A 19036-nucleotide genomic window follows, 5' to 3' on the forward strand; every position below is an offset into this window, starting at 1 on the left:
TAACGTAAACTTAATCATTTAGTACTGTCATAAAAGCCTATACACCCCTTGATGGTACATATCAGAAAATTGACAATTCATTTTTTCTTGAATAATAATATTTCTGCATTTGAGCCATACAGTTCACCTCTGAAAGCCTTTAATTCTTTTTAAAACTTTCTTACACTTTATTTTTTTTGAACATGACATTCAATTTTATTCTGGACAACACTTTGGATTTCAAATTTTCTGCATAGTATTGCATCCTGAACCAGCATGAAGAAATCATTATCAACAATAATATAGTCAATGAGACATGTCTTTTCTCCATGTGAATCTCTGCATATCTGTATCTTGAAACAGTATTAGTAATTACTAGTCTGTATCCTGAGTAGAAATCCAGCAGGTACTTACCATTATTATTAGCCTTATCCTTTTTTCCTATTTTTCCCAAAACATTTCTATGCCTGGTAGGATTCATTTCCTTCTCTGCTGTTTAAATCTCCAACAAGGCACTTTTTCCATTTTATTTGTTAGCTGCCTGCTCTAATGACTTAAAAAGTTCACTTTTTTTAGTTTACTTTCTGTGGGAATATAGGCATGAATAAGGCTAATTGTCCAAATCCCCATTCTGATATTTGTCCACATCGCTCAGCTTGCAATTGTTTGCAATTCAAATTTATCCTCATATTTAGTGTTAAATACTATATCTACTCCTTTTTCCTGATAAGTATTGCCTGAATATAACATCCTATATTTGATGTTAGAAGAATCACACCCATTATTGTGTTCTTTGTTTCAGTAATACCTATTAAGTCTATGTGCATTTATCCAAATTGTTCATTTTTTTTTTTTTTTTGCTTCTTTGTTTTTTGGTTGATGTACATGATGTCAATCATGCTAACCTTGAACTCCGATGAAGTTTCTGGCTGCAGCTGACTTTTTGTTGTCTGTCCTGGTTCTCCAATGAAACAGTGGCATGAAATTCTGTCATGTAGTATAATTTTATTTGGTTTAAGCTAATAAAATGGAACTTTTTTGACACCAAATCCCAAATTGCCACCAGTAGATCATTCATTCAATGTTCAGGTAAATACCTACTAATGGGGGGTGCACCTTGAAAAAGTGAGGGTTTTACATTAGACCAGAAACCCTGATGAAAGTTTTTTTTCACTTGGCTATGCTATAATTATATATTTGGTTTAATCCTTTATCCAAGACTGGTTTCGACCTTTACTGAGGGAAATAGTAAATATGACTCCTCCATTACTTCTACCTTAGTATCACCACCTCTGGGTCTGGCTCCCACTGATGAGACCTCAATAAAGGTCGAAACCGGTCTGGGTAGTGGCCCTTCTCTTAATGCATAGCATTATACATGTCCACAAGGAGATGTGCTTTGCATTTTGGGAGATACTGAGGCAAGTGATGAGGAACTTATACCACCTTTATCACAAATTGCCCCAGTCCTGAAAATACTTCAGGCACAAACTTTGTTTGCTTACACTTGAATAAAGGATTAAACCAAATATATAATTACCAGAAACTCTGTTTGATCCTTCACATTTCTTAAGGCTATGTGGAGGTCCTCTCCTAGTTATCTAGCTTTAACCCTTTATAATTCCTGTTATTATCATCATCAACATAACATGATAATTTTATTTTATACAGCTAATAAGTGAGCTGAGGAATAAGCAATTAAGAAATAAGTAATACGTGAGCTGAAATGGACTTTGGAAGAGTGGGAACTGTAGATGGATATCAAATATTGTCAGGATCAGATGAAAGTGATGAAATTGATGTGGCACTTATATTTAGGGCAGAGACAATTAAAAGCTTGATAAATTGGAAGCTCATAAGATGTATTGAATTAACCATAACACAAGTTTATGCACCAACTAATAATAAAGAGAATTTTTGTGATAATTTATAGAGATGTATAGAACAAATACTGAAGCATGAAAATGGTTATTCTTATTGGTGACATGAATTCTAAAGTTGGCAAAAGAAACAATGAAGATGAGAGTGTAGTAGGTAATGAAGAATGTAGTTCAAAAAGTGAGAATGGTGATCTACTGGCGGTATTTTGTGAAATGAATAACTGTGATAGGAGGAAGCTTATTTAAACATAAAGAGATGCATATACCTGGATGTCACCAGATGATAAAACCAAAACCCAAATCATACTGCAATCAAGGATAATTTTAGGAGTTCACTCTTAGATCTTAAAGTAAGGTGAGGAGCTGATGTAGGATCTGATCATTACTTAACAATAGTCAAAATTAAATTAAATTAAAACTGCATGGGATTAAAAAAAAAAAAGAAATCAAAATGAAAGAATAATATATGATATGTCTAAATTAAAAATAAAGCAAATTAAGAAAAAATTTTGGTTATGATAAAAAAATCAATTTCATATTTTAGAAAATGGGAAGCTAGAAACTGATAGAAAGCCCAGAAGACATGATTGAAGAGAAATGGAAAAATTTTTAAATGGTATATAGCAAAGTTGCAAGAGACTGTTTGGGTGCATAGAAAGGGAAAAAGAACAAGAATTGGCTACTAGACAAGGCCTATCATAGAAGGCCAAAGTTAAAATGATGTTTGAAAATGCTAAATCCCACAGTACTAAAGAAATCTTTGAGTGCTTATAGAGAGAAAGACAAGTTAGTTAAAAGATCTGCAAGAGAAGAGAAAAGGAATTATGCAGACAATTTGGCAGAAGAAGCACAAAAGGCTGCAACATTAGGAAATATAAAGACTGAGTAAGTAAACATAGCTTTATATATTAAATCAGAACCTATATATAAAAAAATGAAATAACAAATATAATAGAGAAAAGTGAAAACGCTTCAGGCAATGATAATATAGTAATAAAAATGCTTAGTCAACTAAAGAAATTCCTGCTGATAAAGTGCAACTGATCTTTAACAATTTGCTAGAGACTGAAAATATATATACCTAAACACTGGAAAGAAGCAATGATAATTATAATTCCAAAGAAATGAGATTTCACTAGATAAGAACTAGAGGGGAATTAGTCTACTTTTCAATACCTGCAAAAATTTTCTGTAAAGAGCAGATATTAAAGTATTTACATGCTGGTTATAGAACAGATGGAAGTACTGTGCATCACTATTTTACTTTAACGAACATCACTGAATGAAGCATAGAACTTAGAAGTCCATTATACCTACATTTTATAGATTTTACTAAAGCACTTGAAACATTGATAAAGAAACATTATGGTGTTAATTATTACAAGTTATGGAATTTCTGACTATGAATTTCTATGTGAGAATAATCAAAAGAAATGTATAAGGAAAATAAATGTTTATGATAAATAAATTTAGTTTAATCCTTTATCCAAGTGTAAGCAAACAAAGTTTACGCCTGAAAATATCTTCAGGACTGAGGTAAGGTGGTACCATCCCTTTGCAACTCATAGCAAAGGTGGACCAAGCTCTCATCACTCTTTGTCTCAGTATCTCCCATAATATAGGTAAATATGACCTCTCCATTGCTTTTGTCTTAGTATCACCACTCTGGGTCTGCCTCCCACTGACGAGGCCTCAATAAAGGTCGAAACTGGTCTGGGTAGTGGCTTTCACTTAATGCATAGCAGTATACATGTCCATAAGGGGATGCTATTGCATTATGGGAGATACTGACAAGGAGTGATGAGATCTTGGTCCACCTTTGCTATGAGTTGCCAAGGGATGTACCACCTTACCTCTATCCTTAAGATATTTTCAGGCGCAAACTTTGTTTGCTTACACTTGGATAAAGAATTAAACTAAATTTATCATAGTCTAACCAAGTGCAAAATAAACTTCCAAAAAAAGGAAATAAACATGTTATTGGACAGCAAACATCTGAATGGTTTGAGATAAGATCTCACGTAAGGCAAGGTTTTTGTAATGTTGGTTTATTGTTTAACAGTTACTGGATTAACAGAAAAGGTGCAAGAAGAGTAATTCAGTGGAATTCTATATCACAATTAGAAGGTCTAGATTATGCTGATGACATACTTTTGATATCAAAAGTTAAGATCACCAAAAGAATTTAACATACTTGAGAGCAAATACTTAAGGGAACAGACAAAGATATAATGAAACAAATTGTGAAAGCCAGTACTGCTTTCAGAAAATTAAATATATGGAAATCATCAAAATATATGGAAAATATCATAATAAAACCTAAATAAAGATCTTCAATAGCGATGTTAAGCCATATTATTATATGGATCAGTGACGTTAAAGATGACCAAAAAACAAGAAGCTAAATTACATAGTTTTCAAACAAAATTTCTGCACCAATGTATAACAAATGACTTACATAAGTTGACTGAGCAAAAAAGCATACAGATGAAAAAAAAAAAAAAGCAGATAAAAATGGATTTCTTTTCATTCTCTTACAAACATTGGGCAATCCTTTTAAAGTTCATAAAAATTTTAACATTGAAACAGCCATCAAAAATGCGATGGGAAAGTAAAATTAATGCAATCCGCCCTCTACGATATCAGTTAGGAGAAATTTACGATGCACTTTTTGAAATTTTTAATAATGAAAATTTTAATAAAGAAACTCAGCATGAAGCATAAACATTATGTGCTAAAATAAAGGACTACAAATTTATTTGCTCTCTTATAACTTGCATGATTTACTTAACAGAATAAACCCTGTGAGTAAAATGCTTCAAGACAAAAATATGAACATTACACTTGCTTTAGAATTTATCAAACACTCTGTTTGATCCTTCAGTAAAATGCTTCAAAAATAATCTTACAAGAGTATCGATCAGATACAAATTTTAAAGAAGTTATAAAAACGGCAAAAGAACTGAGTGAAGAGGTGGACGGAGAACAAGAATTTAAAACTGGTACGGAAGTCCGACGACGAAAGAAGACACGACAATTTGACTACGAGCATCATGACGAAACGCCACAATCACCAGAAGATAAATTTAGAGTGAATGTGTTTTATACACTTCTAGACGCTGCAGTGGGTTTGTCAATAGAACGTTTTCAACAACTAAAAACATATGATAATTTCAATTTCTTGTATAGATTATTACAAATTAATAACGAAGATTTACGAAAAATTTGTGACGATTTAGAGAATCTCTTGAAGGACTGCAACAATAAAGACGTAAATGTAATAGAACTATGTGACGAGTTATGTGCTTTCTGGGATATTTTTCGGAAGGATAATTTAAATATTCAAAAGCCCTTTCGATATTCTTAATTTTATTGTGTCCAATAATTTATCTTTCCCTAACTTTTCAATTACTTTAAGAATACTATTAACCTTAACTGTTAGTGTAGCGAGCGGTGACGTTCCTTTTCCAAGTTGAAATTGATTAAACCTACTTAAGAACAAGTATGTCACAAAAAATGCTTGTAAGTTTGGCATTAATAACTATTGAAAATGATATATGTGCGGAATTAGACGTTAAGACCATTATTTCTAATTTTCTGAATATGAAATCAAAAACCTTAAAATTTTAATAAAAAAAATTTCAAGTATATTTATGTAATTTAATTTATTTTCTGTTATTCTGTAAAGTTGTTATTTTTTGAATACTTATATTAAATGTTCTAATTATTTCTGAATTCTTTTCTTATTTTCTCTTCTATCTTGAGTTTCTTTTATTTTCCTGAAAGATAGTTCCACTTATAAAAATTATTTAAAAAATTTTACAAGTTACTAAGAATTTAGTAACTTGTAAAATGAAAAATTTTTTAAACTTTAGTTCAAATAAATTTTAACTTTAATTAAAATTCATTTTAATTTTGTTAGTGATTCGGGTCGGTGAGAAGGCTATAATCCCTGTATCATTATATTCAACAATTAAAGTGAAGTGGCTTTATCAAAATTTGCTTTAATTTTTGAGAATTTTTTGAATATACGGGTTTTTAACGATTATCCTGCCTAGTCAACGCCCCCGATTCGTTACATTTAACGAACCAACGTGTGGCTGTTCTGTCAAAATTTAAGAAATTTCAAATAATTTAAATTTTTGTTATCGACATAAAAGAACCACACACTCCCAGATAGCTACAAGGGCGCTTAGATATAAATTGCATGCGAGTGGCAAAGACCCTAGTGCCGGCTCTGGTCAGCATCCAGGAATGCATTAGCAGAGTTTATTGTAGGTGATATGGTCACTTAAACAGAATGGGAGATGAAAGATTAGCAAAAGAAGCATTCTCTGGGAAAAAAACCCAGAGGAAGGCCAAGATATTAGGTGGATTGATACGGTAAAAAAGTGCCTTAGAAGACAGAAATATAAGATTTGATAATGTTGGAGTCTTGACAGGTAACATTTTGGTTTGGAGGAAAATTGTAGATAGGAAGTTAGTAATAATGTAAGTTTTTCATGTAGTACTATGATATCCTGTATGTCCCTTGAGGATACATGTCAGGAATTTGAGGATAATGATGAAAATGATGATGATTTATGTCATCAATAGATTTTGTTTGTTTTACCTTGCTTGTCACATTTATTGGAGAATAAATGTGACAAGTCATTACAAATACCTGTTTTGTTGATTTTCAATGATTTTGTTCTGATTGAATATGACCACTGAGAGAACAGGATATGCATGCATTATTTTATCTTTAGAGAGCACTCAATTGTACCACGAAGAAACCAATTAATTATTACATGTCAACTTAATATTGAAATGCAGCAGACAACGGTAGTTAGATCATCATTTCTTACCCGGTGATGTAATATGTAGAATGCGAATAGTTAATAGTGGATATTAAAACTTGGAAAATTGAGAAAAGTACTCATCTTCCCAAAAAATTTCTTTACAATGATTTTACAATTGCTTTCTGAGTTGCTGCCATGTCATATAACATCACTGACATTGTCATCTGACAATTTTGAAGCCATTCAGAATTCAAGGAAAAGGAGTAGCCATAGTATTCAACACAAAATATGAGGCTAATCTTCTTGAATGGCAGTCGGTCTCAAGTAATGTGAGCAAATATGAGAATGGGGAACTGGAAATGAGACTTATTTGTGCCTATAGTCCCACAGAAGGTTCTACTAAGGTAGAAGTGGAGGAATTTTTTGAGGATTTAGAAAAAGCAACTGACACAATGAAAAATGAAAAGTTGGTCCTTGTTAGGGATCTAAATAGCAAAGTAGGAAATGATTGTGAGACATACAAAAATATTTTGGGAAAATTTGGAGAAAAGAGCAAAGCTAATAATAATGGCAAATATCTGTTGGATTTCTGCTCAGGACATGGACTGGTTATTACTAACACCATGTTCCAACATAAATATGTGCACAAATTCACATGGAGAGAAGAGGCTAGGAATAAGAAAAGTCTCATTGACTATGTTATTGTTGATAGTGATGTTTTCTCCCTGGTGCAGGACACCAGAGTGTACAGAGGATTTGAAATTGGAAGTGATCACTATTTAGTCTTGAGCAGGATAAAATTGAATTTCATATTGAAAAGAATAACATTTAAGAAAGTTTTAAAGCGAATAAAAGTTGAGCAGCTCTCAGATGTGAGCTGTAGACTAAAATACACAAAGATTATTGAAGAAAAAATGGAAGAGTTTGAGAACAGGAATCAAACCTTGATTGATTCTGCCAGAGAGGCATGTGGTGAGGTTGTCTGTAAGGATAAAAAAATCAGAACTCCCTGGTGGACACAGGAAATTAAAGAGGCAGTGAAGGAAAAGAAGAAAGCATACTAAAAGTTCCTGTCAAATAAGTCAGCTTGTGCTCTTAGAGAATATAGAGACAAATGCAAGAATGCTAAACACTGTGTAAAACTAGCTAAACGAAAGTCATGGGAGGACTTTGGCAAGAATATAGAAAATAAATATCAAGAAGGTGTCAAAATATTCTGGAGGTTGTTGAAGAAGCTTAAGAATGGAGGAAAGAGTACTGTAAAAGGAATTAGAGATGATAAAGGTGACATGAAAATGGGAGAAAAAGATATCCTTGAAGTATGGAGTAATTGCTTTGAAAAATTGCTAAATGAAAGAAGCAGTGATGACAGCACAGTGGTAAAAAACACTGACCAGGCATGCAGTCAGGAATGCATATCCATACTTGAAGTAGAAAAAGCAATCAAAGGCTTGAAACGTGGAAAGGCAGCAGGAGTAGATGATATTCAAACAGAAACGCTGAAGTATGGTGGTATAAGAGTTTTACAGTGGCTGCAATGCATAGTTCAGAAAGCCTGGACAGAGGGACGAATTCCCGATGATTGGAGTAGAGCTCTCATAGTACCCATATATAAAAAGGGAAATAAAACTGCATGTGAGAATTACAGAGGTATTTCCCTACTGAGTGTTCCTGGCAAGATCTATGCAAGTATACTTGAGAAACGGTTGAGAAGAATTGTGGAAGAAAAGCTTGGTGAAGAACAAGCTGGATTCAGGCCAAATAGAGGCTGTCAGGATCAGATCTTCACTTTACGACAAATAGTCGAGAAAGCATGGGAATATAACAAAGATCTGGATTTAAGTTTTGTCGATCTGGAAAAGGCATATGACAAGGTGCCAAGAGAGAAGCTATTCAATACGCTGCAGTTATGTGGTGTCAATGGGGCATTATATCAAGCAATACTTAGTCTTTATTTGAGTTGTAAGTCAGCAGTTAGAATTGAAGGAAGTACAGGAAGATGGTTTAATGTTAAATCTGGTGTGAGACAAGGATGTACATTATTCCCTCTGTTATTCATTATCTATATGGATCACATTATGAAGGAGAGTGGTATTAAACATGATATCAAAATTGGAGATGTTAATGTCAGCTCTTTGCTTTATGCGGATGTTATACTTCTAAATAAATCCGCTACAAGTCTGCAAGATTCTCTGACTAAATTGAATAGCTGTTGTAATAGATATGGTATGAAGGTCAGCAATAAAAAGACAAAGACAATGAAAATAGGCACAATCATTGAAAATGTCAACTGTGTTGTGAATGGAGAACCTTTGGAACAAGTAAAACATTTTGGCTATTTAGGCATGATTTTTACTGAAGATGGTAAATTAAATATAGAAATAGACAACAGAATCAGCAAAGCTGGTATGGTGGGAAGTCAATTGAATAAATTCATATGGAATAAAAGAGAAATTAGTCGGAACACTAAATTAGCTGTATACAAGACAGTGTTCAAACCAGTTTTAATTTATGGATCTGAGAGCTGGGTCAGAAGTAAAACACTTGACCAAAGACTAGAGACCACAGATATGAGAGTCCTGAGAAAGATTATAGGCATGAACAGATGGCATCAATGGCAGTATCATATTAAAAACGAGGATATTAGGAAAGAACTTGACATTGTCAGCATCCAGGAATGCGTTAGCAGAGCTAATCTCATGTGGTATGGTCACTTAAACAGAATGGGCAAGGAAAGATTAGCAAAACAAGTGTTCTCTGCTAGGTTGGCAGCAAAACAACCCAGAGGAAGACCAAGATATAGGTGGATTGATACGGTACAAAGTGCTTTAGACGATAGAAATATAAGATCTGATAATGTTGGAGTCTTGACAAGTAACAGACTGATTTGGAGGAAAATTGTAGATAGGAAATTAATAATGATGTAATTTTTTTCATGTAGTACTATCATATCCTGTACACCCCTTGAGGGTACATGGCAGGAATTTGATGATGATGATTGATGTAGTTATATGTCTATACTATGGGTTTTACTGTGATGAGAATGTGTTTTTACTGAATGTTTCAATGTTTGTTCATAATGGCAGAAATGAAACAGATTTTTTGTATCAGTGATTCAAGATATTGGAAGCAAAAATGTAGTGACAAATAGAATCATTAATAAAAAAAACAACAAATGGTCTAAGTAAAATGCATGATTTTTTTCTTCACAGACTGGTGAATACAAATTGGCAACTTCAACAGTGTTAGATATATAGGGTAAAAATTAGCATTAACAAAATCTTATAAATTTGAACACATCCAGGATTAAAGAAATGGTATGATATACAGGTAACCCTCATATAACATGGTACTTATACAAGGTTTCGATATAACTCTGTCTAGAAATTCTAGTAACCCTTATTCAATGCGGTACTTATACAACGCGGTTTCGATAAAAACACGGTCTGCAAATTGTAAACAAAATCATAAGCGTGTTACTACAAATTGTAGTAACCCTTTATCTTTTCATATATTTTTCACCGCTCGACTTAAAAATCAAATTTTATTTTCATTAAATTTGTGTCTGCCCGTATCGCGCATGTAGTTATAAGTAGTGGATTTGTATTAGGGGGAAATACCCTTTAGCACGCATGCACGTCAATTGTTTATCGTATAAAGTGTTTATTATATTATTAAAAGTTGTTTTCATTTTCTGCCAGGAAAGCGCATTAAAAATCATAAGTGTGTTAATCTCAAGCTGAGCACTTTATTTTCTGGTGAGTTATACATATATAAAGCTTTTTTTTATGTGAAATTTTTTTTTTTAGTAATGGCCACTTCGAGGGCTTTTGCGATATGGTTGAAAACAAAATTAGTGAATTAACTGATGGGAAATAGATTTAAATTAGGAGGAACTGGTACAATTAATAGATGACGTCGAACTAAGTGGTGGGGAAAGTTCTGCCGAAGATTCTGATTGTGATGAATCTGTTAAAGAATTCAGTTGAAAGAAATTAGCAGAAGATTTGGACTTGGCAAGAAAGTTAGGAAGCTATTTTACGGACAATGATCCCTCAATGGAGCGCTCCAGAAAATTCATGAGCAGTGGCGTCTATTGGCTTGAAATCATGGGGTGCTGTAACTTTCAAAATATACATACACACTCTTAGTAAAGTGTATATGTGTTTGGATAAAATATCAAAATTACAGTAAAAATTTAAAAAAAAATTAAACATGAAAAAATATTGTTTATTATCGATAAAATTATACAGTTTAGTATAACTCAAAATTACTTAAAAATAAAATATATTCTTGTTTTGTTTCATGAAAAAATATTGTTTATTATCGATAAAATTATATAGTTTAGTATAATTCAAATGAAATTAAAGAAATGGATTTACAATTTTTGGACATTCCAATTAAATCCTTTAAGTGTAATGTCCAAATATTTAAAGAGATGGAGTAAACACGATAAGCGCTACGAACACTCTACTTGCGCAAACTGCATATAAACAACAGTGGAACTGCACGACGGACAGTGCCACATTATGCTAATAGCTCGCATCTCACTATGACGTGCGTATTTCGGCTGTAGCAATATGACGCTGTGGTAAACACAGTGCTGCTAGTGTCATTAGCCCTCCTAAGTGCTACAAGATGGATTTTTATTATTTTTTATACAAAATAAGAAAATTGTATAGGATTGCTGATGATAAAATTAAATATTACAAGCAAATATTAATAAATATATTTATATATCGAGAAAAATTGGGGATGATGCAGTTCTGCAGTGCCTATGCACGGACCGCCCCAGTTCACGAGACAATTAGATATTTGTTTAGCTCCATATTATGAACTAAATATAAAATTGCAGCATAGTGATAAGCAAGGTCTTATTGCTGACTTATTGATAACTAAACCAGCTGAAGTAGGCAATGAGAATTATACAAACAATGTCCAAGAGATTTCAAGTAATGACAATGTCCGGCCACTCGTAAATAAAGATCATCTACGAAATGTTTGTTTTGAAGACAGTGATGACGATTAAATTTTGCACTTTATTTTATTTTGCCTAAAACATTTATGCATTATGGGCAATGAAGCTTACGTACAGTTTGTAATTTTATAAGTTTATACTATGTATTTTGTTTCATAGTTTATATGTTTTCTTAACTTACATGAATTACCTGTAATTAAATAAAATTATTTTTTGTTCGATATGTCATTGTTGTTTATATTATATAAAAAAAAAAATGGGGTGCTTAAGGGTCAAAGCTGTATAACTGAGAGGAGACCTCCACATGGCCTTTAAAGGAATGCCGAGAACCGACCAGGGCTTCTGACCTAATGTCCAATCCTCACCTTCTCGTGGTGCACCCTGTTGGGTATCTACTTGGATACTGAACGGACGAGGATGGGCTGGCAATTTAAGATTTAGCCGACTAAATTGTATTCTTATTGGTTAAACCAAAATATAGAATGATGGTACAACATGACAAAATTTCATGCCGGCTGAGATGTCGCCTGGTTGAACAAGGCCCCCGTTGTTTTCGTCAGGGAACCAGGGCGAACAGCTAAAAGTCAGCTACTGGAACAAATCTGAAAATAAACCCCAACTCAACATCACCAGAGTTAAAGATCGGTACTATCAATGTAAGATGCCTGAATGGCAAAGAAATGGAGCTAGCTGAGGAATTAGATAAGTACCAGATCGACATAATAGGGGTGACTGAAACAAAAAAGACCAAAACTGGTGAGATCGTTCTGAGCAATAAATACAAAATGTTATATTCAGGCAATGACAATCAAGGAAAAGAAGGAGTAGCCATAGTATTCAACACAAAATACGAGGCTAATCATCTTGAATGGCAGTCAGTCTCAAGTAGAGTAATGTGGGCAAATATGAGAATGGGGAACTGGACAATGAGACTTATTTATGCCTATGGTCCCACAGAAGGTTCTACTAAGGTAGAAGTGGAGGAATTTTTTGAGGATTTAGAAAAAGCAACTGACACAAAAAAAAATGACAAGTTGGTCCTTGTTGGGGATCTAAATAGCAGAGTAGGAAATGATTGTGAGACATATAAAAATATTTTGGGAAAATTTGGAGAAAAGAGCAAAGCTAATAATAATGGCAAATATCTGTTGGATTTCTGCTCAGGACATGGACTGGTTATTACTAACACCATGTTCCAATATAAAAATGTGCACAAATTCACATGGAGAGAAGAGGCTAGGAATAAGAAAAGTCTCATTGACTATGTTATTGTTGATAGATGTTTTCTCCCTGGTGCAGGACACCAGAGTGTACAGAGGATTTGAAATTGGAAGTGATCACTATTTAGTCTTGAGCAGGATAAAATTGAATTTCACATTGAAAAGAATAACATGTAAGAAAGTTTTAAAGCGAATAAAAGTTGAGCAGCTCTCAGATGTGAACTGTAGACTAAAATACGCATATATTATTTAAGAAACAATGAGTTTGAGAACAGGAACCAAACCTTGGAGATTCAGTGGCAAACATTGATTCTGCCAGAGAGGCATGCGGTGAGGTTGTCTGTAAGGATAAAAAAATCAGAACTCCCTGGTGGACACAGGAAGTTAAAGAGGCAGTGAAGGAAAAGAAGAAAGCATACCAAAAGTACCTGTCAAATAAGTCAGCTTGTGCTCTTAGAGAATATAGAGTCAAATGCAAGAATGCTAAACACTGTGTAAAACTAGCTAAACAAAAGTCATGGGAGGACTTTGGCAAGAATATAGAAAATAAATATCAAGAAGGTGGCAAAATATTCTGGAGGTTGTTGAAGAAGCTTAAGAATGGAGGAAAGAGTGCTGTAAAAGGAATTAGAGATGATAAAGGTGACATGAAAATGGGAGAAAAAGATATCCTTGAAGTATGGAGTAATTACTTTGAAAAACTGCTAAATGAAAGAAGCAGTGATGACAGCACAGTGGTAAAAAACACTGACCAGGCAGGCAGGCAGGAATACATATCCATACTTGAAGTAGAAAAAGCCATCAAAGGCTTGAAATGTGGAAAGGCAGCAGGAGTAGATGATATTCGACCAGAAATGCAGAAGTATGGTGGTATAAGAGTCTTACAGTGGTTGCACTGCATAGTTCAGAAAGCCTGTACAGAGGGACGAATTCCCGATGATTGGAGTAGAGCTCTCACAGTACCAATATATAAAAAGGGAAATAAAACTGAATATGAGAATTACAGAGGTATTTCCCTACTGAGTGTTCCTGGCAAGATCTATGCAAGTATACTTGAGAAACGGTTGAGAAGAATTGTGGAAGAAAAGCTTGGTGAAGAACAAGCTGGATTCAGGCCAAATAGAGGCTGTCAGGATCAGATCTTCACTTTACGACAAATAGTCGAGAAAGCATGGGAATATAACAAAGATCTGGATTTAAGTTTTGTCGATCTGGAAAAGGCATATGACAAGGTGCCAAGAGAGATGCTATTCAATACGCTGCAGTTATATGGTGTCAATGGGGCATTATATCAAGCAATACTTAGTCTTTATTTGAGTTGTAAGTCAGCAGTTAGAAATGAAGTATAGGAAGATGGTTTAATGTTACATCTGGTGTGAGACAAGGATGTACATTATCTGCTCTGTTATTCATTATCTATATGGATCACATTATGAAGGAAAGTGGTATTAAACATGATATCAAAATTGGAGATGTTAATGTCAGCTCTTTGCTTTATGCGGATGATGTTATACTTCTAAATAAATCCGCTACAAGTCTGCAAGATTCTCTGACTAAATTGAATAGCTGTTTTAATAGATATGGTATTAAGGTCAGCAGTAAAAAGACAAAGACAATGAAAATAGGCAGAATCATTGAAAATGTCAACTGTGTTGTGAATGGAGAACCTGTGGAACAAGTAAAACATTTCAGCTACTTAGGCACAATTTTTACTGAAGATGGTAAATTAAATATAGAAATAGACATCAGAATCAGCAAAGCTGGTATGGTGGGAAGTCAATTGAATAAATTCATATGGAATAAGAGAGAAATTAGTCGGAACACTAAATTAGCTGTATACAAGACAGTGTTCAAACCAGTTTTAACTTATGGATCTGAGAGCTGGGTCAGAAGTAAAACACTTGACCAAAGACTAGAGACCACAGATATGAGAGTCCTGAGAAAGATTATAGGCGTGAACAGATGGCATCAATGGCAATATCATATTAAAAACGAGGATATTAGCAAAGAACTTGACATTGTCAACATCCAGGAATGCGTTAGCAGAGCTAATCTCAGGTGGTATGGTCACTTAAACAGAATGGGAGAGGAAAGATTAGCAAAACAAGTGTTCTCTGCCAGGTTGGTAGCAAAACGACCCAGAGGAAGACCAAGATATAGGTGGATTGATACGGTACAAAGTGCCTTAGACGATAGAAATATAAGATCTGATAAAGTTGGAGTCTTCACAAGTAACAGACAGATTTGGAGGAAAATTGTAGATAGGAAGTTAATAATGATGTAATTTTTTTCATGTAGTACTATCATATCCTGTACACCCCTTGAGGATACATGGCAGGAATTTTATGATGATGATAAAAATGGATTGAAAAATACCGAGAATGAACAGTGAAAAGATTCCTAGAATGATTTTGATATGAATTCCAGAAGAAAAATGGAAACGCCCAAATTAACTTGGCAGAGAATGGCAGAAAAGAATGGATGGCTGGTAAAGCTGGAGAGAAGCTGGACTGGTGGTTCAAAACAGAGGTATCTTTACTTATCCTCTTTCTGCCTTATATGCCATGAGGCAAAGAGGATAAGTCAAGTAAGTACAACAAATACCAAATATTTACAAAAAAACTATATATTAATGAAATCAGTTTATTTACTTACCTTCATTAGTATCAGAGGAGATGCTAATTATATCTTGTTGCATTTCTGGACTAGCAGCTTTTACTGTAGGTGCCACAGAAGAAAGAAATGGACACTGCTTCTTGTCCAGATTAGCATCTTCCACTTTTGCTAAAAAATTAATTGTAAGACTGTAACAAAAAATCTTACACTTAGAATTCCTATATTTTCATCATTCCATGAAATTAGAAGCTTCTGTTAATTATAAACAAAGTTAATGTAATATTAAATTTCAAGTTATGAATTATTTGCAAAATATGTAGCCAAATGTATATTACTTACTAGTCATTTTGAATAGCATATAATAAATGCAAGTGGTCACAAGTTTAATTACAAATGAAATCCTACTTGGCAGGCTAAATCAATTATTTTATTAATGGTAATTACACTCACAAAAGAATGGATAACTTATGCCACATTAGTAATGTACAAAGTAAAAGCCAAGTAAAACTCTGTTCTAGAGATTAAATATTTTTAATGACACTTTAGGTCTCCAAGAAAGATATCAGACAATGAAAATCATACCCTAAAGACAAACATCAATCCACTACACACACACCTCATTAAGTGAGTCAACGAACAGTAGTGATCTATACCACTAACTAGAAATGAAGCAGTTCAACTTTGTGCTATTAAAAATTGTTATGTGAATTTACAGTATTTGCAAAAGTTGATTAATTATTAAAACAGTATTTTTTCCCCTAGGTACTATGCAGTAACTGCCAATCTTCAGCTCCTGCATAATGTTTTCTGAACACACTGAGAAGTGCCATCTCCAAGGTCTTTTCTGGTAAATCCATGAAATCTGCCAGTTTAAGTTGTCACTATTATTTTTAAGAATTTTTTTTTTTTTTTTGTACAGGAGTTTAATATATTTTTCCCTAGTGAAATGGACTGATTTGTTATTTAGTTATTATTTTGAATTAATTTATTCAAATTAATTTTAAATTTGTTAAATGTACACCCTTTGTCCAAAAAGAAACTGAACTTTTGACAGAAAATAAAACACAGCCCAATTATAATTATTCAAATAATTTATTTCAATCAATATACTCTCCTTCAGCTTCGATACAGCGTTTGGCAAGGTCAATTAATTTGTTAAATGAGTTTTTTTATATCGTTTTTTGGAATAGTGTTGAGGGTCGTGGTTACTACCGCTTGAACGTTTTCAATGATGTCGTATCGCTTTCCTTTCATCAGCAATTAAGTCGGGGGAAGAGAAAAAAGTCACATGGTGCTAAATCAGGTGAATACGGAGAGTGATTCCAACATATAAATTTGGTTTTTGCTCGAACACTGTCTCACAATGTTCGAACAATGAGATGGTGCATTATTGTGCAAAAGTGACCAGCTGCCTGCATCACGATATTCATGCCATATGCGACGAATTCTCGCTATCAATCACCTCAAAACTTCAAGATAACCATCGACCATTTGACCACGCGGAACAAATTCTTTGTGGATAATGCCCTTGGAATCATAGAAACTTCTCAGCATTGTCTTTACTTTTGACTTCTCCAAGTGACTTTTTTTCAGATGCCCCTCTTCTGGTGGTCTCCACTCAGCACTCTGTTTCGGGCTCATACTCAAAACACCACATTTTGTCACCAGTAACTATTGTTTCAAGGAGGTTTGAGTCCTTACGAGCGGTTTTAATGAGGTCCTTGCAGTGTTCAATTCGATAAATTTTTTGGACGTTGGTCAACTTGTGGGGAACAAATCGCAAATTCAATTTACGAAGGCCCAAACTCTCGGTCAAACTGTTGTGCGCAGTTGATTTAGGAATCCCAATTTATCTTCAATCAATCTCATGGATGATTTCGGGTTTTCTTTGATGGAATCACACACTTTTTGAATGTTAACTTCACTCAGTCCAGTTTTTGAATGGCCCTGCTTTTCATCGGGCCATCCAACGAACCGAGCATCTCACGACCACTTTGAAATTGCTTAAACCACTCCTAAACTTGAGTACAGGATAAGCATTCATCACTGTATGCTTTTTGAAGCATTTGATCCGTTTCGGTAAAACTTTTACCAGTTTAACACAAAAGTCAATCGCAGCTCTGTTTGAAAACTCATTTTTTGCCCGTTTGTCAAAACGCACTGTCACTCTTGGCACTATAACTCTGCTTCTAATGAAACAAATGTCATAAACAGTTGACAACACTAATGAAGGTTGCTGCTTTTGACAACAAAAAGGTACAACAGGTGGCGCCACTAGTTTCTTCCATTTTCGAAAAGTTTGGTTTCTTTTTGGACAGAGGGTGTAATAATTAATACATTTAATGGCTTGAAAAACTGTTTGCAAAGATTAATATTCAACCCATTTTTATTTATTATTATAACAAACCACCATGGATTCAACAGATCAACTGTGGGTAGTCTTAGTCAGCAAGCACCATGTCTATCATCTTAAACAACTCGAACCACAATACTAGCCTTGATGTATTTATTATCATAACAGTTATCTCCACTAATCATTATTCACACAATACCCTACCATACCTTTCCTTAAACTCATTTACTGTCAGAGCACCCCTAACTATTCTGCTAATACCGGTCATTCTTCGCCACTCCAAGCAAATAAAAAATCACGTCTGCATATCCTTACTAACCACACTCTTACACAACTTCTGAAAGGGGGGAGGCTAGTTCTCTCCCTGCTCATCACATATTGAAAAATTTCTTTTGTGTCGATCTTATCAAATCCCTTTAGTAACTTACATAAGTTTCTATCATGTCTTCTCTTTACCACCTTCAACTTAACTTCGTAACTCCCACCTTCAATCTATTCTCATAGGGAGCATTCTACAGATCTGTCACCATCCTGGTCACTCATCTCTAGATTCTCTCCACAATCTTCATCCCCCAAGAAAGCAAGGTGACCAAATTTATGCAATATTAAGATGAGGTCATATTATAGCCTTATAAAGAGGGATTAATAACTATGCTATCTACTTGTGAATGTGTTCGATATCCAAGTAATCCTGGAAGCTTTACCAGCATTTGCAATATGTCCTTCCGAAATTCAACTCCCTGTCCAGTATCATTTCCAAATCATTAGTCTCGTCAATTTCTTGTAATTAATCCAGTACTATCAATGTAATGCACAATATTTAATCATCTCATCATAAAGTGTATAACCTTATATTTGGCTGCATTAAACTGACAACCATTATTCTTTGTTCACACTGCCAATTCATTTGAAATAAACCTATAGGATCTCATACCTTGCCATTATTAACCACTCCCCCTCCAAGTTTTGCATCATTAGTAGGCAGCTGAATATCCCTCCCCAAATCATTCCTTATATCAATGTACAAATTAAACAGTAAGTGAAATTAGTACAGAGACTAGAAACATTTCGACTAGTCATCCTCATTCTCCTGAATTCTACTCTCTCAAACATTACTGCTATCAGAGACCCCATCCCTCCATGCTATCAGCTTCACATAATAATATATTAACAATTAAAGTAATATAAATATCAATAAATAATAATTATTATTATTATACTATGAGGCA

At 34.0% G+C, this 19036-nt stretch overlaps 1 protein-coding gene across 1 annotated transcript in view; it reads right to left on the bottom strand.

The window, feature by feature from the left end:
- Window positions 1-19036, bottom strand: part of LOC150109830 (5-aminolevulinate synthase, erythroid-specific, mitochondrial-like) — a 180870-nt gene that overhangs the window by 125414 nt on the left and 36420 nt on the right. The window contains exon 3 of the mRNA XM_090414713.1: window positions 15494-15622. Within this exon, the coding sequence (XP_090270839.1) occupies window positions 15494-15622 (129 nt within the window). The remainder of the gene's footprint in view (window positions 1-15493; window positions 15623-19036) is intronic.

Source organism: Typopeltis vanoorti, chromosome 1, assembly GCF_054136105.1.
Source record: "Typopeltis vanoorti isolate ZY-2024b chromosome 1, IOZ_Tvanoo_1.0, whole genome shotgun sequence".
NCBI lineage: Eukaryota > Metazoa > Arthropoda > Arachnida > Uropygi > Thelyphonidae > Typopeltis > Typopeltis vanoorti.